This window comes from Dermacentor silvarum, chromosome 9 (assembly GCF_013339745.2).
Source record: "Dermacentor silvarum isolate Dsil-2018 chromosome 9, BIME_Dsil_1.4, whole genome shotgun sequence".
NCBI lineage: Eukaryota > Metazoa > Arthropoda > Arachnida > Ixodida > Ixodidae > Dermacentor > Dermacentor silvarum.
Window position 1 is genome coordinate 51,956,187 of NC_051162.1, and position 21,371 is coordinate 51,977,557.

Consider the following 21,371-nt stretch of genomic DNA (forward strand, 5'->3'; position numbering starts at 1 on the left):
CTTGATGAAACCACAGGAAAGTCGTATTGCGAAAAGGCTTTGCTGTATCAGCAGAAGGCTTTTCCATAAAGCGTTATTAAGAAAGTTATGTGCTCTCACCTCCTAAGCACCATTTCAGCAATGGCTGGATCCAGCACATTCTAGGCACGTAGTAGCCCGACTCTTGCACCCATGTTTTACTTCATCCATGTGCACACATGATGAGTGCATGTCATAAATGATGTCGCTTGTTAGATAAGTCTGTTTTTTAAAGTAGCAGAAGACACCTTTTGGAGCAGCTTTGGAGCACATTATCGAAAATGTAGTGGGATGTAGCAGGATTCGCTTTTTGGAGCAGTTTGGAGCAACTGGAGCAGCAATCACATCACTGCAATCACGTCTCGCCGCACGGCAGCGCGATAAGACCTCGTGCGCTCTTGGAACGCAGAATCACCGTGAGCGGAAAGGGTACAATCGGACAGCGTCCACAAATCCCTCTATGGAACAGCGAGAGACGACGAATAACCCGGCGCGAAGCGCGGTGCTCCATTTGCCATGGCTCCGTGACGCCACCCTCGTCGCTCTTGATTGGTCATTCATCTTGCGGCACGCGGCACTTGCTGCAGAAATGGGTCTCGAATCCATTTCGCGCAGCACATCGCAAAACCCCCGCTACCTGCCACTGCTGCCGCGCGCGGCATGACTTGCGCGTTTTTGCCGCTAGCGTGGCCGTACCCTTAGGCACCGCATTGTCCCTGTTCATAATCGCAACGATAGCGGCCGCAGTTGCGACAAACAGTTGTTTCGGTTTGACTCGGTACAAAGCTGTTGAGTATGAAGAGCACCGGCTACATCGCGATGGACGTGCTATCTGTTGGCGGTCAGCTTACTGGCGAAAAAATAATCGGGATGTGCGCGCGGTAGTGCAAAGCATGTCGCAAATGATAGCGCGCGCCGCGGCCGTGCTGCGAAGGAAGTCGCGAGGCCTTGATCGCCGCTGCGAGAGCCAATCAGTCACGAGATGACGCGAATTGCAGCTTCCGCACTGCTTTTGTGCAAAATAGCAAAAGGATTTGCTCATCCATTACACTATAATAAAATCGTGCTGATGTAGTAAGCATTTGCTTATTGTTTTCGGGATACCCTGATAATTCGGCATTCTGTTAATTCGGACATATTTTTTTCGGTCCCATGAAATTCGAATTAACTAGGTTTTACTGTAATATGTGATATATACTATTCGATTCGAAATTATTCGACCAAATCACTATTCGTTTCAAATTCACTTCGAACCTCAAGTTCACGATTCGCCCATCCCTAGTGATAACCCAAACGTACTACCATGTTTCCTGCTACAGGTGGCGCAAAGTGAACGACACGTTTCACTCTGGTGACATTGTACAGTATTGACCACTTATAACATAACCGCTTATAGTGCAGGACCGGATATAGTGCGGTCTTTTCAGACTCCCGTTAATTTTCCCATACCACTCCATGTATACATGTATCGCTTATAGTGAAGTTGCGGGAAACGAAATACAGTGGAACCTCGATGATACGATCACGGCTAATACGAATTTCCGGATGATACAAATTTTTCTGCGGTCAGGGCCGAGCCCCATTACTTTGCAACGTGCTAGAAAACGGTTGTTACGAATCGATTTTCGACCCGCGTCGGTTGATACGAATAAATGCCGCCCCACCGACGGCCGCGAAAGAGAACAGCGTGCAGTCACGTGCTTTCTCCCTTTCTCTTTTGGTGCGGAGGCGACGCCGGACAGCACGGAGGCCGCGAATGGGCGCGAAGAGTTCGAAGCGGTGGCGCTTTTGTTGCTTTTGTGCTTTTCCTTCTTTTCCGCGTGCCATCAGGTGGAGTGGCTGCCGTGCTTCGGGCCGCGTTCTTTTTTGCGCCATTTTGCCTAGTCGCAGCGACCTATGTCTACTGAGATATGATCTCAGCTGATTCGCGCGGTCGTACGCCGAGGCACGGGAGGCGCATCTTCCGTCGGCTGCGTTATCGGTGATGATGGCACAGGGCGATTGTGGGTTTCGCTGCTGGAGTCACACGGTGCAAGATAGCGCGGCACGTAATCCACGGTGCAAGGTTGCGCTCGTTCAGTCGAGTGCGCCTCCGCTTCTTCCGCTAATCGCCGTATTTTTCTCGCCGTAGGAGCACTTCCGTATTCCGAAGGCGTGCTTCGTCCAAAGTTTATTCGCCAACGAGCGACGATCCATCACTAACCTGGGAGTTCTCAGTAATCCGAATTCTGTGTGTCAAGTGAAGACGCCGGCGTGGTTTACGAAGCAGACAACTGCGGTTGCCATCTTGCCCCTGCCACAGCAGCAACCAATGGAGAGACGCCTTTCAGCACGGCAGCCAATCGGAGGCCCGCTTTTATCAGACCTATTGCAGACCCGCGCTTCTTTGGTGTTTGTGCGTTTGTTACAAGTTGGCGACGACGGACGAATTAAGAAGCGGAACGGCGAAACTTTGAGCTTTCGAACGATACCAAGAAGGCGGCGCTTGGTGGCAGGAAATACGAGATATGGCTCCGTGTACTGCGGTGATATTGCGCGATTTAAAGCTGTTTTCTCGTCCTGCGCACTGACGAATTAAACTTTCTCGGGCACTTTCGTGCGTTTTCAGCCAAACCATTTTGATGCAGCGTAGATTAGGCGTTGCAGATACCCAAACGCGTGGTTTTCAAAAATCGATTTTTCTCGCGATTTTCGCAATCTGATCCCTGCATCACCCCTTAATTTAGCTAGTTTTAATTGTGTTTCGATGATACGAATATTTTTCGTGACCCCGTGAAATTCGTATCATCGAGATTCCACAGTACCGGTTACAGTGCGGCTGCCTGGGAGTATGGAAGTCAGCGGAGACGGCTAACGCTCCCCTCAAACGGGCACCCCAAGGAGTGCTCGAGGAAGAAAGAAAGACGAAGTGGAGGAGAAGGGCACGTGGTGCGAACGAACAGCCAGTGAGGCTGAAACCAGAATTTTGAGTGCGAGTCATGAAATATCAGGGCGCGCATAGCGAGCGAGGGCCACAAAACTGCCAACGCCGGCCAACGCTCGCTTCACGATAACGGCAGTAAACTCAGGAAGCGGGCGGCACCGGCACGGCACGGCGAAGGGCGCACGCGAAGACTGTGGAATGTGAGGGAGGAGGGCGGCAGGGAAGCGGATTTCGCCTCGGCAACTCCGCTGCTTCAGTGGCTCCCCTCGCCCTCCCTCGTAACTCCCTCACTTTGGACTGTCACCGTGCGCACCCGCAACCGTGCAGGCGCCGCAGCTCCGGCCGGCCCGGCGCCAGCTCCCAGAAGTTTCGTTTTCTGCCATTATTGGAAAGCGGGCGTTTGCCGGCCTGGGCAGTTTCGTTGGCCGGCGTGGGCAGTTTCGTTGGCCGGCGTGGGCAGTTTTGTTGGCCGGCCTGGGACAGCGCCGCTGCTTCCATCTGCGCCGTAGCCACAGCGTGCAAGGTCAACACGTGACTAGAAAGTAGAGGAAGCATAAAGGAGAAAGAAGGGTTCACTGCCATTTTCTACGCATGGCTGAGACGTCGGCATGTACACGCATCTCCGGCGCAACGCAGAATCGGCGACCTTGTCATTTGAGAGAGCGTGAAATTTACGCCGCATCTTTTTTTCTTTCTTTTTTTTTGTTTTGTTCACACGCAACATTCAGGGGTCTCTCCTAAGCTTTTACTCTATGCGGTGCCAGAGCAATGCTGGTCGGAGGCGCCGCCGCGTGAATTATTTCGAATTAACGAGATTCAACTGAAAATTGAATGCAAATGTTCTAGCCGCATTCCTCGACTGTCGCATACACGTGGTGGCTCGGTGAACATGTTTTGTATATGTGCGGGCCTTGGAAATTGTTGTTTTAGTTATAGTGTGGTACCGCTTATAGTGCGGATATTCGTGACTCCGGCGACTTACGTTATAAGCGGTCTACACTGTATTCAAACATTGCCCACCGGCCCAGTTTTGTTTTGGTTACCCGTCACCATCTTAAAACCCTATGCAATAGGAAAACGACAAAGTGAGTCTCGGGCCGCTCAGGCCCCAGACGATCGATGCGCGTTGGCGTCTCGTGCTGTATCAATTCTTGCCGAGTGGGCACGTCAAAACATCTAGTGAGAATGCCCCGCCCAAAGAAGCTGCGGAGCCAGGCCGACTTACGTTAGCACGGACAAAATGACAATGCACGTCTTGGGCTGCTCGGGATCTATCAACTCGGCGTGCGTTGGCATCTGATGCTGCAATGATTCACGCAACCTTCGCGTTACACAGATGTTAACTGCAGTTGAGTCTGTGAAGCTTTTTAGTGACTTCGGATCGTACGTTTTCCAGGTTAGTATGTTTTTCTTGAATTTTCTTTTTTCGTGAAAGCATGAACAAGGTTCTAGTGCAGGGGTTCTCAAGCATGTTCGTTCCGGGGAACCCTGCTAAGCTCCATGAAGCGCCAAGGAACCCCACCCAATTAACCGAATTAAAATGTCCTAATTAAAGTAATGTCGAATTATACAGAGTATCAAGAAAACAATAAATGAATGCTTACTACGTCAACACGCTTTTATTTACTGAATGCATCAGCAAATCTTGTTTCTATTTTGCACAAAAGCAGTGAGGAAGCTGAAATTCTTGTCATCTCAAGATTGATTAAGGGCTAGCAGCGGCGAAGGCCTCGCAACATCCTTCGCAGCATGGTCGCGGCGCACGTCTTCATCTGCAGACATGCTTTTCACTGCCGCGCGCACATCTGGTTATTTTTTCGCCAGGAAGCTGGTCGCCATCAAATCGTCCATCCATCGCGATGTAGCCGGTGCTCTTAATCTTTGACATTTTTGCACTGAGTCAAAGCGCAACTACTGCTTGCTGCAACCGCTGTTGACGAAACTGCCGCCGTTATCGACGCGATCATGGAAAGCGACCTTGTGGTTCAGAAGGCGGTTGGCCGATGCATGCACCAAGTCAAAACGAAACTACCACTTGCTGGAACAAGTATGGACGAATCCGCAGTCGCTATTGACGCGATCATGGATGACGACTAGGCAGTTTTGAAGGCACGCAGCCGACGCGCGCCCCGAGTCAAAACGTAGTTACTGTTTGCTGCAACCACTGTGGACGAAACTGTGGTGGTGTGATGTGTGGTGCGCGACGGTGATATTTGTGGTGTGCGACAAGGCGGTGCATTCAAACAAGAAGCAGACGAAAAGGAGAGCGCGCGCCAAGGTGAATTCCATGCTGATGGAAAACGACGATGCCGAAGACCGCCCGGGGCGTGGACACGCGGCGCAAGAAACAAAACAAAAAGGCATCCAATCGCAGAAGACCACGGAGCTTCAAGCAGCCAATGAACAAATGACAAATCGGCCAGAGCGGCAGCAAAGCGAGCCGCGCTGGCAGTAGGGGGAAGAGTTCCAGAAGCAGCACCAGGAGAAGGTCGGCCACCGGACCGGGGGTTGAAGACTGCCATCGGGTTCCGGACCCGAGCCACCAGGACTTCACCCGGCCGGGGCCTCCTGCCAACCCATTCCTGGGCGTCGCCACTCTGCCCGATCGTCTACTGCTGCCCGAGGCCGGCGAGCGTCTGTGCCCGTGGGCAGAACGTGAGCTGTCGGGCTACGGGCCAGAGTTCCACAACCAGCTGCCCGGCCAGAACGCCGCCGCCGTCTGCCTGTGCCACCAAGCCGCCTGACTCCTCTCTCCACGCCAGAGCTGCTACGCTCTGTTAGGCCGGTCAACGATCCTATACACCGAGCTTTGGTGAGATCGACGCCACTTCTCTCATCGTCTCGTCTCCGCTTCACCGCGTCGAGACTCTCGCGCGTACTCACACCCGCAGTCTGCCCGAACTTGCCCGATATCATTAGCGTTCTAGCCACATGTGTGTTGTATTATGAGTTCTTTTTGAGTGTTTATTTTATGCGTTTTTTTTTTCTCGTTCTAGTTACATTAAACGTTTTGTGTGTGCGTTCCACAAACGGCTTTGTCCTCAATTGGGTTCTGGGAGGCTTCGCCTCAGAGAACCGTCAGAAAATATTAGACGAAAGAACCTGTCATCACAGGTGGCTATCGACGCGATCACAGATGGCGACTACGCACTTATGGAAGCACGCGGCTAGCCGCCAACGTGGTGTTACGCGCGGCGATTATTGCAACAATAAGGGCTTTAATGGCACAAATAAGCACAAAGCATTCAGGCATTGCTGTCAGTCAGGTATCGCGTGCGATTGCTGCTGAGGACCATGGCGATGGGGACTGCGCCGCTTTGTTTTCGATGCTAGCGCCGTTTTTGCTCTTTCGCGGCGTGCATTTGTGGTGCTCCGCACATTAATTTTTTTGTTCCTCCGACGTATATGTCAGTGCGCACGCTATCGGCACCTACCCAATCTAAAAACGGGAGAAATGAGCATGTTGTTAAGTTACGGCCTCCGAGATTCAAGAGCGAAAGCTTAGGCGCGCTGCCCGTTTTCGAAGGTTGGGTGGCTAAAGCTGCTTGCGGATTCATTGTACAGTTCACGCACTGCTGTTACGCGCTGTGATGTGCTTTTTGACACTCGGGCATGGGTAATGGAAGTTCTGTGTATCGAGCACACCTCTTGTTCGCCGTTTTAGCCACTTAATTGGCGAGCGCAGGACCACGGAAAATTTATCAGTGGCTCGCGGAACCCCGAGCAGGGGCCTGCGGAACCCCAGGGTTCCGCGGAACCCACTTTGAGAACCCATGTTCTAGTGTATTCGGTATATTCAGTGGAACACCCGGTCGAGGTTGGCCGTTGCCTTGCACGCAGCCTTTCCATGACGCATGGTCTCTGTTGGCACAAGGTTCGCCCAAGTCGACAGAAGTGGTCGAAACAATTCCCATACGTGACGTGGACAAAGAGTACACCAACAAAAGCAATGCGCATGGAAAGTGCAAACGCAGGAATGAAGATCCAACAAACGGAGGATACCTGCCGTAGGACACGAAAAAATAACTTCTGCTTCATGCTGAAAAACTTAAGAGGCAGAACTTCCTAAAATTCCATGATGCAGAAGTATTGCCCACTATATAACTGAAAGCCTCATTGATAGTCAGAAAGACATATCTACACTATTTCTTTAACCTCAGAGGAAAGAAATACTTGATTCTATTCAACAGATATTCCATGGATAAAAAAATATTTTCCAGATCTTTGTATACAGAAGGGTTGAAAATTGAGCTTGTTGGTACTTTTTGAAACTGATTTGGAGGGGTGCTAAACGAAGGGACAAGGAATGACAACACAAGGCTGCATACAAACAACAATGTATACAAACTGAGCCGTATTCCGTGCTAACATACTAAACTGTTGTCACCTTCAATAACAGTTACGGTACATCTAGATTCCTATGTGCCAAAGTTACTGATAGCTAACAACATTCTTGTTAGCAATGAGAGTAAGCTCTCAATCATGTACAGCACCTGGTTTTCATGCACAAAATTTGTACACATTAAACTCTGTGGCAAATTTTCTAATGATCAATATTTCATACAAAATCTGCAGTAAAACACAGAATTGAAACTAACCTGGACGCTGCTGTTCTGGCTGTGGCTGCGGCTGAGTCTGCGGCCCATCCGTCTCACTTGCAGATCCTTCTCCAGATGCCTGCAGAGAAGAGGAGCAGTTATTTGTCTGTCCTTGCTGGCATGTCAGCTGATGAAAGTTTGATTGATTGACTGATTGATGCATTGTTTCATTCATGGGGCTTAACCTCTCAAAGCAACACTACGGTTACGAGATGCTGTAATAGAGGGCTACGGATTAAATTTGACCACATGGGGTTCTTTAATAAGAAACACTAAATATTGAGCCTAGTTAGTTCCATAGGTTATTCATGAATAAATCTATCAAATGTACCAATATGGCAAAACAAATAAATCTACAATTTTTTTCTGTGTGTAACAATACATGACTTTGTTGTGTAGAAAATTGCCACCGAAGCTACCAATACTGCTCCTCAATTTGAATTGCCCGTGCCAAAAGCTGACGAGTGGACACAATCCCCATGTGACCTCCTTCTCTGCTGCTCTCTGTGAATCAGCCAGTGTTGACGTCACATGAGAGGCACCATAGTCCAAAACAGGTGGTGGCACTCTGATTTTACATTATCATAATTTCTGTATTCTCCCTATGAAAAGCTCTGTTCTCGCTACGAATGGCGAATTCCTTATTATGGAAGTCATTGCCTGTACCTGGGAGGTTGCGCTTCTCGGCGCAACCAGGCTCACTGCATGCTGCTTACTGATCTAAAATAATCGGGTTCGGCTTCCCGTTTGTGAAATATTTTGCAAGGGACAAAATATTTTTACCAACTTTGTTTTTGTAATTTTTACATTCTTTTGTAATCAGTGCAACCTGCATGTCTTTTTCTTGTTTTTCTGTTCGTACGTGTATGTTCTGTTGCTTACTTGCTCACTCTATGCCTTGCTTTACTTTTGTCTTTTTTGAACTGTCGTCGTGCTGTTTTTTTCTTCTTCACCTCCCTTCTCGGTGGCAGTTGCCAGCCTGTTCCTTCCCTAGTTCCCTCTCTGTGTGTGTATGTATGTTTTTATATGAAATAATAATACAGTTAAACCTGCTTATAACGAACCTCCATATAACGAATTCCTGGATATAACGAAGTTTTTCTATTCCCCCGCCGTTACTCCATAGAAGCACATGTATTTGAGACCTCTACGTAACGAAGTGGCAGCGGGAGACCCCCTCGATATAACGAATTTTCCCCTCCGACCACCTAGAGATTTTGCCCCAAATTTTGTCATTTTTGCGCGAGCAGCAACCGGAAGCACCTTCTCCGCCGCGATGGAATGCGAAGCGAGCGCACGTGTGCGTGCGTGCGTGTGCGAGGCTGCCCTGCATCCCACGACCCGGCGATCTTGCCGCCGCGGGCGTGACCTTTCGCCCTCCCTTCATTCACATCTGATCCTGCCGCTTGCTGCAGCTGGCCTAGCCTGCCAAGCCGGCACTCTCTCCTTTTCCAGCTGATGTTGCCGACACGCTGGTACACGCTGTGGCACATCAGACTCGATGAGCGCGGACAAGCGCTGTCAAACGCTGGTGGCGTGTGGAAGCACCGCTGGAGAAGTGAGCGAAGTGACCTTCGTGCTGTTGTGTATCGCTTTAACGCAAACTGAGCGCCGAGAACACACAGCACGCAGAAAGCTACGAGCCGCCGACGCACCTACACTGCTAGACTCTGCCCCAACGCAGATAGCTTTCAAGATACGGCCTGGGCGACCGCGCGCCGCCCCGCTATCCCTCCCCCCTCGCTCCCTCGCCGGTGCCTCGAGCGCAACGGAAGAAGGCGCGCTTCCTCCCTGCTTTTCTAGCGCGCGCGAGAGACGCGGTCGTAGGCTCCACTCGCACGTTTTTACTCGCACATACAGCATACGGCGCGCGGCGACTGCGTTATCGCCCTTGTACGGCCACGTACAAGTTCCGGCTTCGCGCTATTGGCTAGTCGCTCATAGCACTTCCGGGCGACTAGCGATGAATTCTAGATTTCTATAACCGAGCGATTGAGCGAAAAGACCGAGCGATCTGTTCGCGCGACGGCCCGTTTCGTCGCTCGAAGCCGTCGCTCGTCGCCGTCGCGCACAAAATCGCGTGAATGCGGTTTGGGCTTCACTCGCACATACGGCATACGGTGCCCGGCGACTGCGCTATCGCCCTTGGACTTTAGGGTACGGCCACGCCAGCGGCAAAAACACGCAGCAAAAACACGCGGCAACGCGTCATGCCACGCGCGGCAAAGGCAGCAGGAATCGGCGGTCTTGCGGCGTGCCGCGCGAAATGGGTTCTGCGGCAAATGCCGCGTGCCGCGAGATGAAGAACCAATCATGAGCAACGAGGGTGACGTCACGGAGCCATCACAACCGGAACGCCGCCGGTCCGCGCCGGGTTTTCAATCGACGATCGTCGTCTCTCGCATGAAACGGGCGCTCGCGGTGTTGCTCGCCCGTTCGGAGAGCACGGGAGATCTTATCGCGCTGCCGCGCGGCGAGACGCACGTGCCACGGTGGCCTCGCGGCAAGGCGCTGACGCGCGGCAACTTGCCGCTCGCTGCATGTCGCTGCATGACGCGCGCGTTTTTTGCCGCTAGCGTGGCCGTACCCTTATACAGTCGACGTCCGATTTCCCAGACCCTCAAGGGACCGCGAAAACGTCAGGAAAATCGGGCAGTCCGGAAAAACGAATGCACGTGAAAACGCACCTTTTTGGTAGGTACTTTTCGCTGACGGAGAGGCCGGAGTACAAGATTCTCATTGCTATTCAGCCAATGCATCGTTTAGGTGGCTCTGAAAACAGCCGTTAAAAAAAAAAAAATACGACGTGGCCGGCGCTACCTCATAGGTCAGCACTTGGGCGCAAAGAAGTCGCTTATTTTCTTTTGCACGGTCCGCTTGCCTGCGATCATGTCTGCCTCAATTTCAGTCAACGTCATGTTGCCGCTGTACACCGATGACAGTGTTATCAGTGCTCGCGTCAACTCCGAGCTCGTTGGCTGTGTAGGAGCTGGCTCTTCGTTCTCGGTGTCGGAGTCGTCGGAATCCTCCGTAACTTGATGAATGATTTCGTCATCGGTCAACTCCGCACATAGCTCGAGGTCTTTGTCAGCGTCGGCGAAGCCCTCAAAGGTTATCCCGGCTGGAATCGACACGCCGGCAGCGCGCAGATCGTCGAAGGCAACGTCCGCGGATGGCAGTTCGTCATTTCGTCAGTTCGTCCACGGTGGGCAGTTCGCGGTTGGCAGTTCGTTCGAAGGCGTGGACGAAGACGAAGGAGCAGTCGGTGCCATCGCTGTAAACGGCGAATCCGCTCGACGAAAAGCGCAGCACGAAACAGCTAGGAATTCGGTGGATGCTGAAGGTCGGGAAACGTGATCACTGAAGATAGCGCGCAGCAGCAAACGATCAACCGCAGACACGACCGCAGAGCTGGCAGAGCTGACAAAACAACACGCGAACGAACACAGTGAGGTTTGGCTTGGCTAAGCTACGGCTGGCAACGGATTGACACGTGCGGTTTCGAGGTTACGGCAGCCGCGGCGCGGTGCGGCGGTGCTGCTGGCCACACCTGCGATGCGAGTATGGTGGGTTCGAGGATATGAAAACAGCCAAAATGGCGGCGTCGGTGGTGACTTTCGGTCGGCGGTTAACAGTAAAAAGTCCGGGAAATCGGATGGCGAAGGCTATAAGCGTCCGGAATTTCGGACTTTTTAATACATTGACTCTATGGGGAACTTGACGGTGCCACAGATGAGCCCGGGAAATCAGGCATGTCCGGAATTTCGGGCGTCCGGGAAATCGGACGTCGACTGTATACGGAATATCTATGAGCCAAAACCAATTTTAGGGCCACAACGCGTCATGGACACCATCTTTATATAGCAAATATGGATCTCAAGGGCCATACTTTTCCTGGCGGAAACCGAAAATACGTCATAGTTGTCGCCCCCGGCACTTTGGGCGGCCAATGCCATCGTCAAGCCACCAAGCCAAGCGACATGAAAAGTCAAAATGGCCGCTCGGGCCGGCGCGGAGGGGCAGTTCGCGACGTATGATGCGGGAACGGTCCCACAGTTGCGAAGCAACAGCGGGGTTACCAATGCATTGAGTTCTATGGGAGCTGTGCCGGGACCGGTCGAAAACGACGTAACAGCCGGGAAAACGCAGCCCCCGGGAACGTAACAGCGAGGTTCTACTGTAACACTATACGACGCTACGACGCCATCGTGACGCTCGCTCTTCTTTTCCGATGCCTCGCGCTTGTATGAAGCGACACGCGTCAACGCATCCGGTACCTGGTGTGAAATCCGAGGATGAGTGCATCGACGAAAACGGAAAACGGGTGCGCGTTACAACTGAGGGCGCGTTAGAATCGAGTAAATACGGTAAACTTTTATTTTTCGAATTTTCGTGCCGAACCTGCATATAACGAAATCCTCTTTATAACGAAGTTTTTCGGGAATTTGTCAATTTCGTTATATCCAGGTTTACCTGTACATTAATTCATTTTGAAAACTTCAAATACTAAAATTTAAGTTAATATCGAATAGTGCAATATTCGAGTGAATATTTGAAAATATTGAATACTCGCGCAAGCCTAGTCAGTAGTGCTAACGCAAGCATTACTGGATGTGATGTTTTTCCGTACTTCAGGTTATTTTTCTGTGGTTCCATAAAAAAATTGGGGTTCTACTGCATTTACCAGGGTGTGACCACGGTGGGTTTTGAACCATCCATCTCTGACAGTCAAGGCCGATAAGCTAGTTACTAGGCCACACCATCTTGCAACAGTGGCTTTGCTCAGCCCTACAAACACGTGATTACCGTTTATGAGCACAGCAAACTTCTTTTTTAGTAGTGCTTTCTTCAAAGGAGTGGTGATGCTGAAATTTCATCTTTTGCACTAGTCTTCTTGGGAAGGCGAAAATCCCACTGCATTTACATTGGGGGTTACAGCTATCGGTGCATCTGGAAGTGCACAGGTCAAGCCACAAAGCTCTATTAGGCGACCACAAGATGAACATCCACCAACTAGTCCAACTTGCCGCTCTACCACCTGAGACTTGAGTAGAAGCAGCGCCCAGAAACACAGTTCTCGAGAGACGTCAATATTGAAAGAAGTACATCTCTGCTGTGACATCCCAGAAATCAGGAAATGTAATTTCATTGCTACATCTGTATAAATTCTCCAAGCTCGACAGTGGTGTAATTGCCATTGCAATCTTAAATTGGCGCCCACTATAGCTGCATTATGCAACCTCTGTGGTTGCTTCAGGTATCTGTCACATGAGTTTGGAGCTACATTATCTGTTCTCGGCCAACTGGGACACAAACCGTCTGCTGCTGCTGCTCCTCGTTTGTTTGCTCTCGGTCCTTGTCGGGTGCCTCCCTCTCCTCATCTTCCTCCTCGCCCTCGCTGCTCTCCGGAGGGCTGGGGGGAGCACCGTCCATGGCAATGGCCCGCGGCTCCGAGCGGCTGCAAAGAAAACGGCAGTGTGACAAACGTGCCGTGTCACGATGCTGACAGCACTACACATTATCTTGTTCAAGCTGGCAGTGTTTTTATCGGTCTTAACACTTTCACACATGAGATCAGAACCACCAAATTTTACACACACTCATACATGATTTGAACATACCTTTCAAGTTTAACATGCAGACAAGTTTCATGGACAGATTAAATAAGAATCAAATGTTCTCTCATAACAATGATACTAAGCTATTCTCAGTTTCATACATTGCAGGCATCGTTGTAGAGGCTGGAGATTTTTTACGCTATCCTCATTCTCGACCAAAAATAGTGTGTGCTAAATTACAGCAAGAAATTGGATTGCACTACGTAATTTGGCGCAAGATTTATTTCATGTTACAGTTACAATATACGAAGAAACTGCCCCACAGAAGACGCATCAGGTCTGACCCTATCAACCACAAAATGACAAACAAAGTGACACATTTATACCTTTGTACAACTGTGCTCATGGAACAGCTTCCACGGCACACGGCTTGCATTCGCGACCGAGACTTTGTGCATTACATGCAGGAAGCTCAAGGCATACGAACAATACATGGTTTGAGGTCACATTAACAGCTAACTTTGTTACAGTGAGAATATATTAAAGTTATTCTGCGGAGCATAGAGTTCGTATACTGCCTCTAGAGGAAAAGCTGGACGAAAAAAGTGGGAACCCCACAGGCACCGCCATGTTGCTACGACTCGTTTTTGTACAACACTAAAAATATTCTCAATATTATGCAAAAGCAAACTTACACGTAGCATGTAGGCACGGACAACGTTTGAAGTTAATTCCGCATATTTTTCAGAAAGATGGGATGGCTATTTAGAAAATTTTTATGTAAAATTTACGGTGTCTCAAAGGCTGCGTTTGCAGGCGCCTTAACTAGATGGCGCTACCATACCGACGGAGGCTCGGGATCGCATTGATTACGCGTCTCGTCTGAATCACATCTCGTCATCTGCGCCTGCGCATCTGCACAGACTAGCATCATGGCTGCGCCCTTTCGGTTCCCGATTGCAATACATGGGCGCTAAGGGGAGCTTTTCCTCTAGAGTAGGTTATATTAACTCTATGCTGTGGAGGATGTTGCAGGTCACAGGGTCAGTTCCCCAAGAAACGTTCGGAGTGATAGATTTATTCGGTCACAGTACTTAACTCGCTTCCGCATCATTGCCTGCTATGCATGAAACCACAAAGAGTGATGGAACAAAAAATGTAAGGCATAACAGTAAGAGACAGGAAGAGAGCGGTGTGGATCAGAGAGCAAATGGGGATAGCCAATATTCTAATTGCCATTAGGAAAATGAAATGGAGCAGGGAAGGCCAGGATTGTTACAGAACGGATACCAAGAGAAGGGAAGCATAGTCGGGGACCGCAGAAAATAGGTGGGGTGATGGAGTTAGGAAATTAGGAGCAAGTTGAGTTAGGTGCAAGTTTAAATCAGCTAGCGCAAGACAGGGGTAATTGGAGATCGCAAGGAAAGGCCTTCATCCTACAGTGGACATAAAAAAATTACGGGCAGCTTCCACTAAGTGGTGCAAAGACAGGGCAAACCGCGAAGCTGGTGGCCCTTCCCAAGCTGTAACTTTCCTTTGCTTAACTTGGTTTGGCTTGGCTGGTTTTTAGCCAAACTTAGCCAACCCCGAGTATCGGGACGATACCTGGGTTCTAAAATCCATTTTATAGTCCGATGTAGCGCTAACGCGCGAGCGCGCCCGGCACGAGGATGCCACGCTGGCGAAAGCGCAGCACTCTATAGTTCAATGCAAGGTGTGGCCGATGAACGCGTCATACGTCGACCGCGCCTCGCACTGTGGTGATGGTAACCTGAGAGGGTGGTAACTTCGCCGAGCAATGACGTCACGTGCGTCGCCTAGCGACGCCTCACACCAGCTGTGCGAGGCATTGCTAGGCAACGCGCGGTGGCACCATCGCCAGGCGCAGTTTTCTGCTAACGCTCCGTGACCGAACTAAAAGCTTAAACAGCTCCGCTGTTAATACAGGCTGATGATGATGATGCATAAAACAGCGTACAGTCAATGTTAGATTTTTCTGACTTCCTATAGTTGGGTACAATCTGCAGAGTACAATGAAGCTCTCTATACGGCTGTCATAGATTATGAAAAGGCATTTGATTCAGTAGAGATACCAGCAGCCATAGAGGCATTGCATAATCAAGGAGTACAGGAAGCATACATGAATATTTTGAGAAATATCTACAAAGATTCCACAGCTACCTTGGTTCTCCACAAGAAAAGTAGAAAGTTACCTACCAAGAAAGGGGTCAGGCAAGAAGACACAATCTCTCCAATGCTGTTGACTGCATGCTTAGAAGAAGTATTCAAGCCATTAGACTAGGAAGGCTTAGGAGTGAACGGCAAATATCTCAACAACGTTTGGTTCAGCAACACTGGGGGTGAATTGCAACAAATGATTGAGGACCTTAACGAAGAAAGTGTAAGAGTGGGGTTGAAGATTAATATGCGGAAGACAAAGATAACATTCAATAGCCTGGCAAGGGAACAAGAATTCAGGATTGCCAGCCAGCCTCTAGAGACTATAAAGGAGTACATTTACCTAGGTCAATTACTCACAGGAGACCCTGATCATGAGAACCAAATTTGCAGAAGAATAAAATTGAGTTGGAGTGCATATGGCACGCATTGCGAAAACCTGACTGGGAGCTTACCACTGTTGTTGAAAAGAAAAGTGTACAATCATTGCATTCTACTGGTGCTAACATATGGGGCAGAAACTTGGAGATTAACAAAGAAGCTTGAAAACAAGTTAAGGACTGCACTAAGAGCCATGGAACGAAAAATGTTAGGCGTAACGTTACGAGACAGGAAGAGAGTGGTATGGATCAGAGAGCAAACAGGGATAAGCGATATTCTAGTTGACATTAAGCAGAAAAAAATGGAGCTGGGCAGGCCATGTAATGCATAGGATGGATAACCAGTGGACCATTAGAGTTACAGAATGGATACCAAGAGAAGGGAAGCATGGCAGAAAACTAGGTGGGGTGATGAAGATCATAGGGAGAGGCCTTTGTCCTGCAGTGGACATAAATATAGGCTGATGATGATCATGTCGGAAAAATTATTGAGAGCTTATGATGCACCATTTATTCTGCATGCGTTAGTTCTGAGTGTCATATGGCGAAGAAAGATTGCAGCAAGCATCGGTGACGCTGCGCTTCGCTTCGTCTGAAAGTAGGATTCCGCGGCGACACACCGCTGCAAACACATGTTGTGTGTGTTTGTTCCATGGTGTTTTGTATTGCTCCAAAGCAGATTAAACCAGTGACTGCACTTTATAAACACACGCCCGGGGCCGTCGATCTTGCACTCTAGCAGACGATGCACAGGATTGTAGAAGACCCGGGGTTACATTTCTCTCGCGATCCGGCATGTGCTGTAGCATTCCCGTCACGAGAGCTCTGCCATACCAGTCATTAAGATATAACGTCTTATTTCTATAATACCAACATTATTACTAATACCAATGGTAACAGAAGCAGCAGCTTGAGCTGCAGCATGAACTGGACTGTTGCGGCAGATACAGTATGAATTACAGTCATCATCCGATTTTTTAGACTTCACAGGGGCCACGAAAACGTCCGAAAAAATGACTGCACCTTTTACTGCCCCAAAGGCTTAATTGAATTGCCACAACCACGTTCAAAATAGCTTTAAAAGTCTGCCAGTACAATCATTAGGCGTCCTTGTACTCGTACTGTGACAGGAAATGGCGGGTGCGTGTGTCTATAATTAACGCTTTAAGGGTCAAAGATGAAAAGATACGGTGCCACAAACAAGTACCAATCCCAAATAGTCGATGCCATATACTTACGACGCTGTCTGTGTGTTTGCAAAACGCGCCAATTTTTCAGCTGGTACCCTATGTGAATGCACAAGAAATAGTTTTTTTGCTCCGTAGTCACTTGGATTGCTCCTAGTATGCTTCACCACAATGCAATGCATAAGCTTGACTGCGTAACATTGCTGTATAGCGGCGAATAGACTTTCGGATATCTGCATAATGCAATGCTTTGGACCCTTGCTGTCCTTCCTGCACTTTGATGCCATCAGCAGGAAGCTTGACAGTGAACGTCGAAGCCGCTAGGCCTAACAACCGCACAAAATGACTACCGTATTTTCGGGTGTATAAGACAAGTTTTTTTTCAGAATTTTTCGGCGGTGCGCCTTATAGAACGGTGCGACTTATATACGTTTCATTTTTTTTCGCAAAAACTGCCGTCAAAATCGGATTCGATGTTATGGCCACGTGAAGCGCGCTGGTCGACATAATTGCTACAGGTTCTGTGCGCGATATCGAGGTGCCGGGTTCTTCTCGTGATCGAGTTCCCGTGTGCCGTGCGAGAAGGACGAAGCAGCAACGCAAGCGGCGGCAGGCCACCCGCGAGTCGACCGACCCCGAAGTGGTCGCATCTGCAGATCACTGTTAAGATACAGCGCACGCCAGTTGCTACCAGAGTGCAAACCCCCCACCGCCCCTGCCTCACGCGCTGCCTGCCCGCTTTCCTCCATTGTGCGAGATTCGGCTCACCGTCGCACTATTCCACTAGCACACACAGCATAAGGAGCGCGGGGACGATGTTATCGACCTTTGACTTTATACGGTACATCGCGGGAACCACGACGGCAGAAATGCGCCTGGAGTGGAAATATATGGCACCCATACGCTTGCACGTGCCCCGCGTTCACGGAGTGAAACGTCACTGTATTTTTTTAAAAATCGCTTACTAAAGGAACAGGTGCACCTTATACAGCGGTGCAACTTATATACGTTTTTTCCAGAAAAACTGCCGTTTTGAGGGGTTGCATCTTATACATAAATGGTGCGACTTATAGACTGGAAAATACAGTACTACGAGTGCCAGCACACGCGGGGAGATAATCAAAATGGCAGCGGTGGTGGCCTAAATTATTGCCATTTCGGACCTACGTTCATGGTAAAAAAGTACGAAAAAAATTGGATGGTGATTCAGACCTCCTTAAACATCAGAGCTCCTTATACATTGGCTCTATAAGAGACATGGCGGTGCCGCGAAGGCATCTGAATTATCAGGCATGTCCGAAAAATCAGTCGACTGTAAATGTGAATGAGGAGATCCTTCAGTGAAGCTGTGCAGGGGAGTTTCACAATGGTTTTCCTGTACATTTTGTCTCGCATATTGCTTTTTAAGTGCACCAGTCAGAGGCCCTCTAGCTGTTTCTGGGCCCTATAATAAACATTCGATTGATTGGTTAGTGTTATTGTAGTATGAAATTGATCTTTAAATATGTACTAGTATATTAGTTTAGTTCAGTAGCTTTTGTGCAATATTATTATAGTGTGACAGTTTTTTAAAGCGTCAATTAAGTGTAATAAAACGCTGTTTGCTTGATCATATGCATTGTGCCTATAATTTCTTCTGGGGTTTAATAATGGTTGGCTGCCATGTGCAGTGTTATGCAGTAAAATAATATGGCACAGCAATTGTTACATGCCTCACAGAACAAATTGAATGTCTTTCTCAATCAAAACATCATTGCAGGCTGAAAACAATAAACAAACTGGTATTTCTTTTTTTTTTGTGGTGACTTGAAGTGTATAAATTTTAAAAATAACCTGTTTACATATATTTTTTTCATATTATGCAAATGAGCTGCCCCATACATTTGAATAAGTGCTTCAAAAGTACGACTTGCCAAAGGGGCAACAAAAGACACCTATGAGAACTCTGCGATTCTCTGTTATAGTATTTGACGGTATGTTATTTCGTTAATGTCGAGAAAGAGACTTTTCACATGTTGAAACCAGTTACAATAGAACACGGCCTTAACACAGTGAAAACATTTTCAGCAATACACTCAATGCCGCTCAATGTGAAGGCCTCCCGATGCGGTGTTGATGCTTCAAAACAACCAAGAAAAATTAAATGTTCCATGGGAAAAATTAGACAGAAACAACAATCAGGAGACAAGCTACGAAAATGGTAAATTTTGGCTGTTCTAAATGTCTCTTTGTGAGCGCCACAAGTGTTTCAATTCTCTCTTTTTTTTGCTGTTTTTCTCAGAACCCACTTACGCGTTTCTTTCATGCACCAACCAGCATAATTATATTTATAATACAGATTTTTCACTGATACTTTGCGTAGTTCTTATGTAGTTCTTACGTAATTCTTACGTACTTGGCTGTGCAACGAACTGCAAAAAACAAAATGAGATCATACGAGAGCTATTGATGTGACATGCCATGCTCGTGCAGGTGTTTGCAAAGCGATCTTGCAGACGACAACGCGAACGCAATCGCTGATGTCGATAGCTTGTGCAGTTATGTTACTTCAAGGAAACCATTGCGGCAGGCGTACATTCATTAATCAAACGTGTTTTTTACATCTAAAATAGCATACAGATCACTAACTTATTGTTTCAAGCTCAGTTTACAGAAGGCTGTTTTAGGTTGCAGTTGGACGGTTGAAGACAAAATGGTCAAGCAACAGTGCACCGCAGCCGAGGAGCAAGCGTCGGCACGCGTCGGAGCTAGTATCCTGTGGTGCGCGCCCTTTTCCTCCAGCCGACGCGAAGCGACGCGTTCGCTTGTCGGCGCACGCTGAAGTGTGCCGACGCATGTCTGTGGTTGGGGCTGAACTTTAATTAAAAAACCGTGTGGTGAAGCCGACTTCAGGAAACCATCCGCCAGTGTGCAACAGATATTAGACCCTTGCATACTTTTCTTGCTAAAAAATCGAGTGCACATTAAGTTTGTACTCTGCTTAGGAACTTTAATGCTATCTCTACGTTAGTTTCCTACTTTGGACATATAGGAAGCAGGACTGCGTTTGGTTCATGGGCGTGTTAGAATCGGGCAAATACCACCAAATAAATTAGCGGTTTGTGTTGACATTTTGTCAGCATCTTGTTTAATTTGGCCCATCAGATAATCTGATCAATTTTGTTGGTCTCATCGGGATTCAATTAAGGGAAGTTGACTGTACCAGCATACCACATTGGTGACTGGTTATAAGGCGTGCACGGCCTGGACTGTAGGACATGCGGGTGAAGTGGATCTACCATCGGCAATCAGTCGACAATTATCGCGAACGCTTACCAAGTTTGTATACACTTCTATGCACAGTTACTAGACAAAGCAGCATAAGCTCATGCACGTGCAAGAAAGCTCTACGGTGAAGCTGTGCAACACAATCCAAACTGATAGCGTCACACAGTCAAGGTCAAATGCATGGCATCTGCCCTTAGTGATGGCACACAATGTGCACTGGGCTGCGCAACAGGCTAATGTAAAATGCACCTGTATCCTTGACCATCACAAATGTTAAGCAAATATCACTTAAACAAGTGCAACAAACAGCCAAATTCTGCAAATAACTGAAAAAGAAAATTTATTTTACTAATGAAATTAGTTTTCCTTAGACTGTTTGTTTAAGGGCATTTCCGTGGCCTTAACTGTATCCAAGAGTTCGGTAAGTTACTATATGGAGCACGCAAAAGCATGCGGAACCAAGTGTACAGAGCCCGTAGTGACCAAAGCATGTGCTTTCAGAAAAGTGAACTTACCAAATGAGTGGCGGAGGGTCGTCGGACACTGCTTCCACCATGGCTTCTGGAGCCTGCACAGATCGCACCTTGCTATAGGGAAATTTCACGAAACTTTCTGGTTCTTATTGCACTGCTGGCACGTGAATGCACCAACAGATTGAAGTCCCAATAGGAGTGAAGTGACCATGCCAAAAGTGCCAACAGTTGCCAAAATGCAAACTCCTCCAAGCATATTGCTAAATTTTTAAAGCAAAGCTTTCCTTTGCTCTTTCCCCAACTTTGCTGTTTGGACGAGTAGTACAGTGGAATCTCGATGATACGATCACGGCTAATACGAATTTCCGGATGATACAAATTTTTCTGTGGTCCCGGCTGAGCCCCATTACTTTGCAACGTGCTAGAGAACGGTTGTTACGAATCGATTTTCGACCCGCGTTGATACGAATAAACGCTGCCCCACTGACGGCAGCGAAAAAGAACAGCGCGCAGTCACGCGCTTTCTCAATTTCTCTTTTGGTGCGGATGCGGCGCCGGACAGCGCGGAGGCCGCGACTGGGCGCGAAGAGTTTGACGCTGACGCAGTGGCGCTTTTCTTGCTTTTGCGCGCAGCCGCCGCAGCGAGCGAAGGTTCGTGCGGTCTATCGCTTCAACGGAAACTGAGCGGCGTAAGCACAGCGCATACAAAGGTCACAGCCGTGCGGAGATCGCTTTCAAGATACGGTGCGCGCGACAACCCCGACAGCCGGCACAGGCGCAAAGTACAAG

General features: G+C 48.7%; 1 protein-coding gene across 1 annotated transcript in view; it reads right to left on the reverse strand.

Annotated features, from left to right (window-relative positions):
* The window catches only part of LOC119465242 (apoptosis-stimulating of p53 protein 2), an 83,702-nt gene that overhangs the window by 41,810 nt on the left and 20,521 nt on the right, over positions 1-21,371 (reverse strand). The window contains exons 6-8 of the mRNA XM_037726036.2: positions 20,625-20,677; positions 12,856-12,997; positions 7,540-7,618 (exon numbers count right to left, since the gene is read on the reverse strand). Of these exons, the coding sequence (XP_037581964.1) occupies positions 7,540-7,618; positions 12,856-12,997; positions 20,625-20,677 (274 nt within the window). The remainder of the gene's footprint in view (positions 1-7,539; positions 7,619-12,855; positions 12,998-20,624; positions 20,678-21,371) is intronic.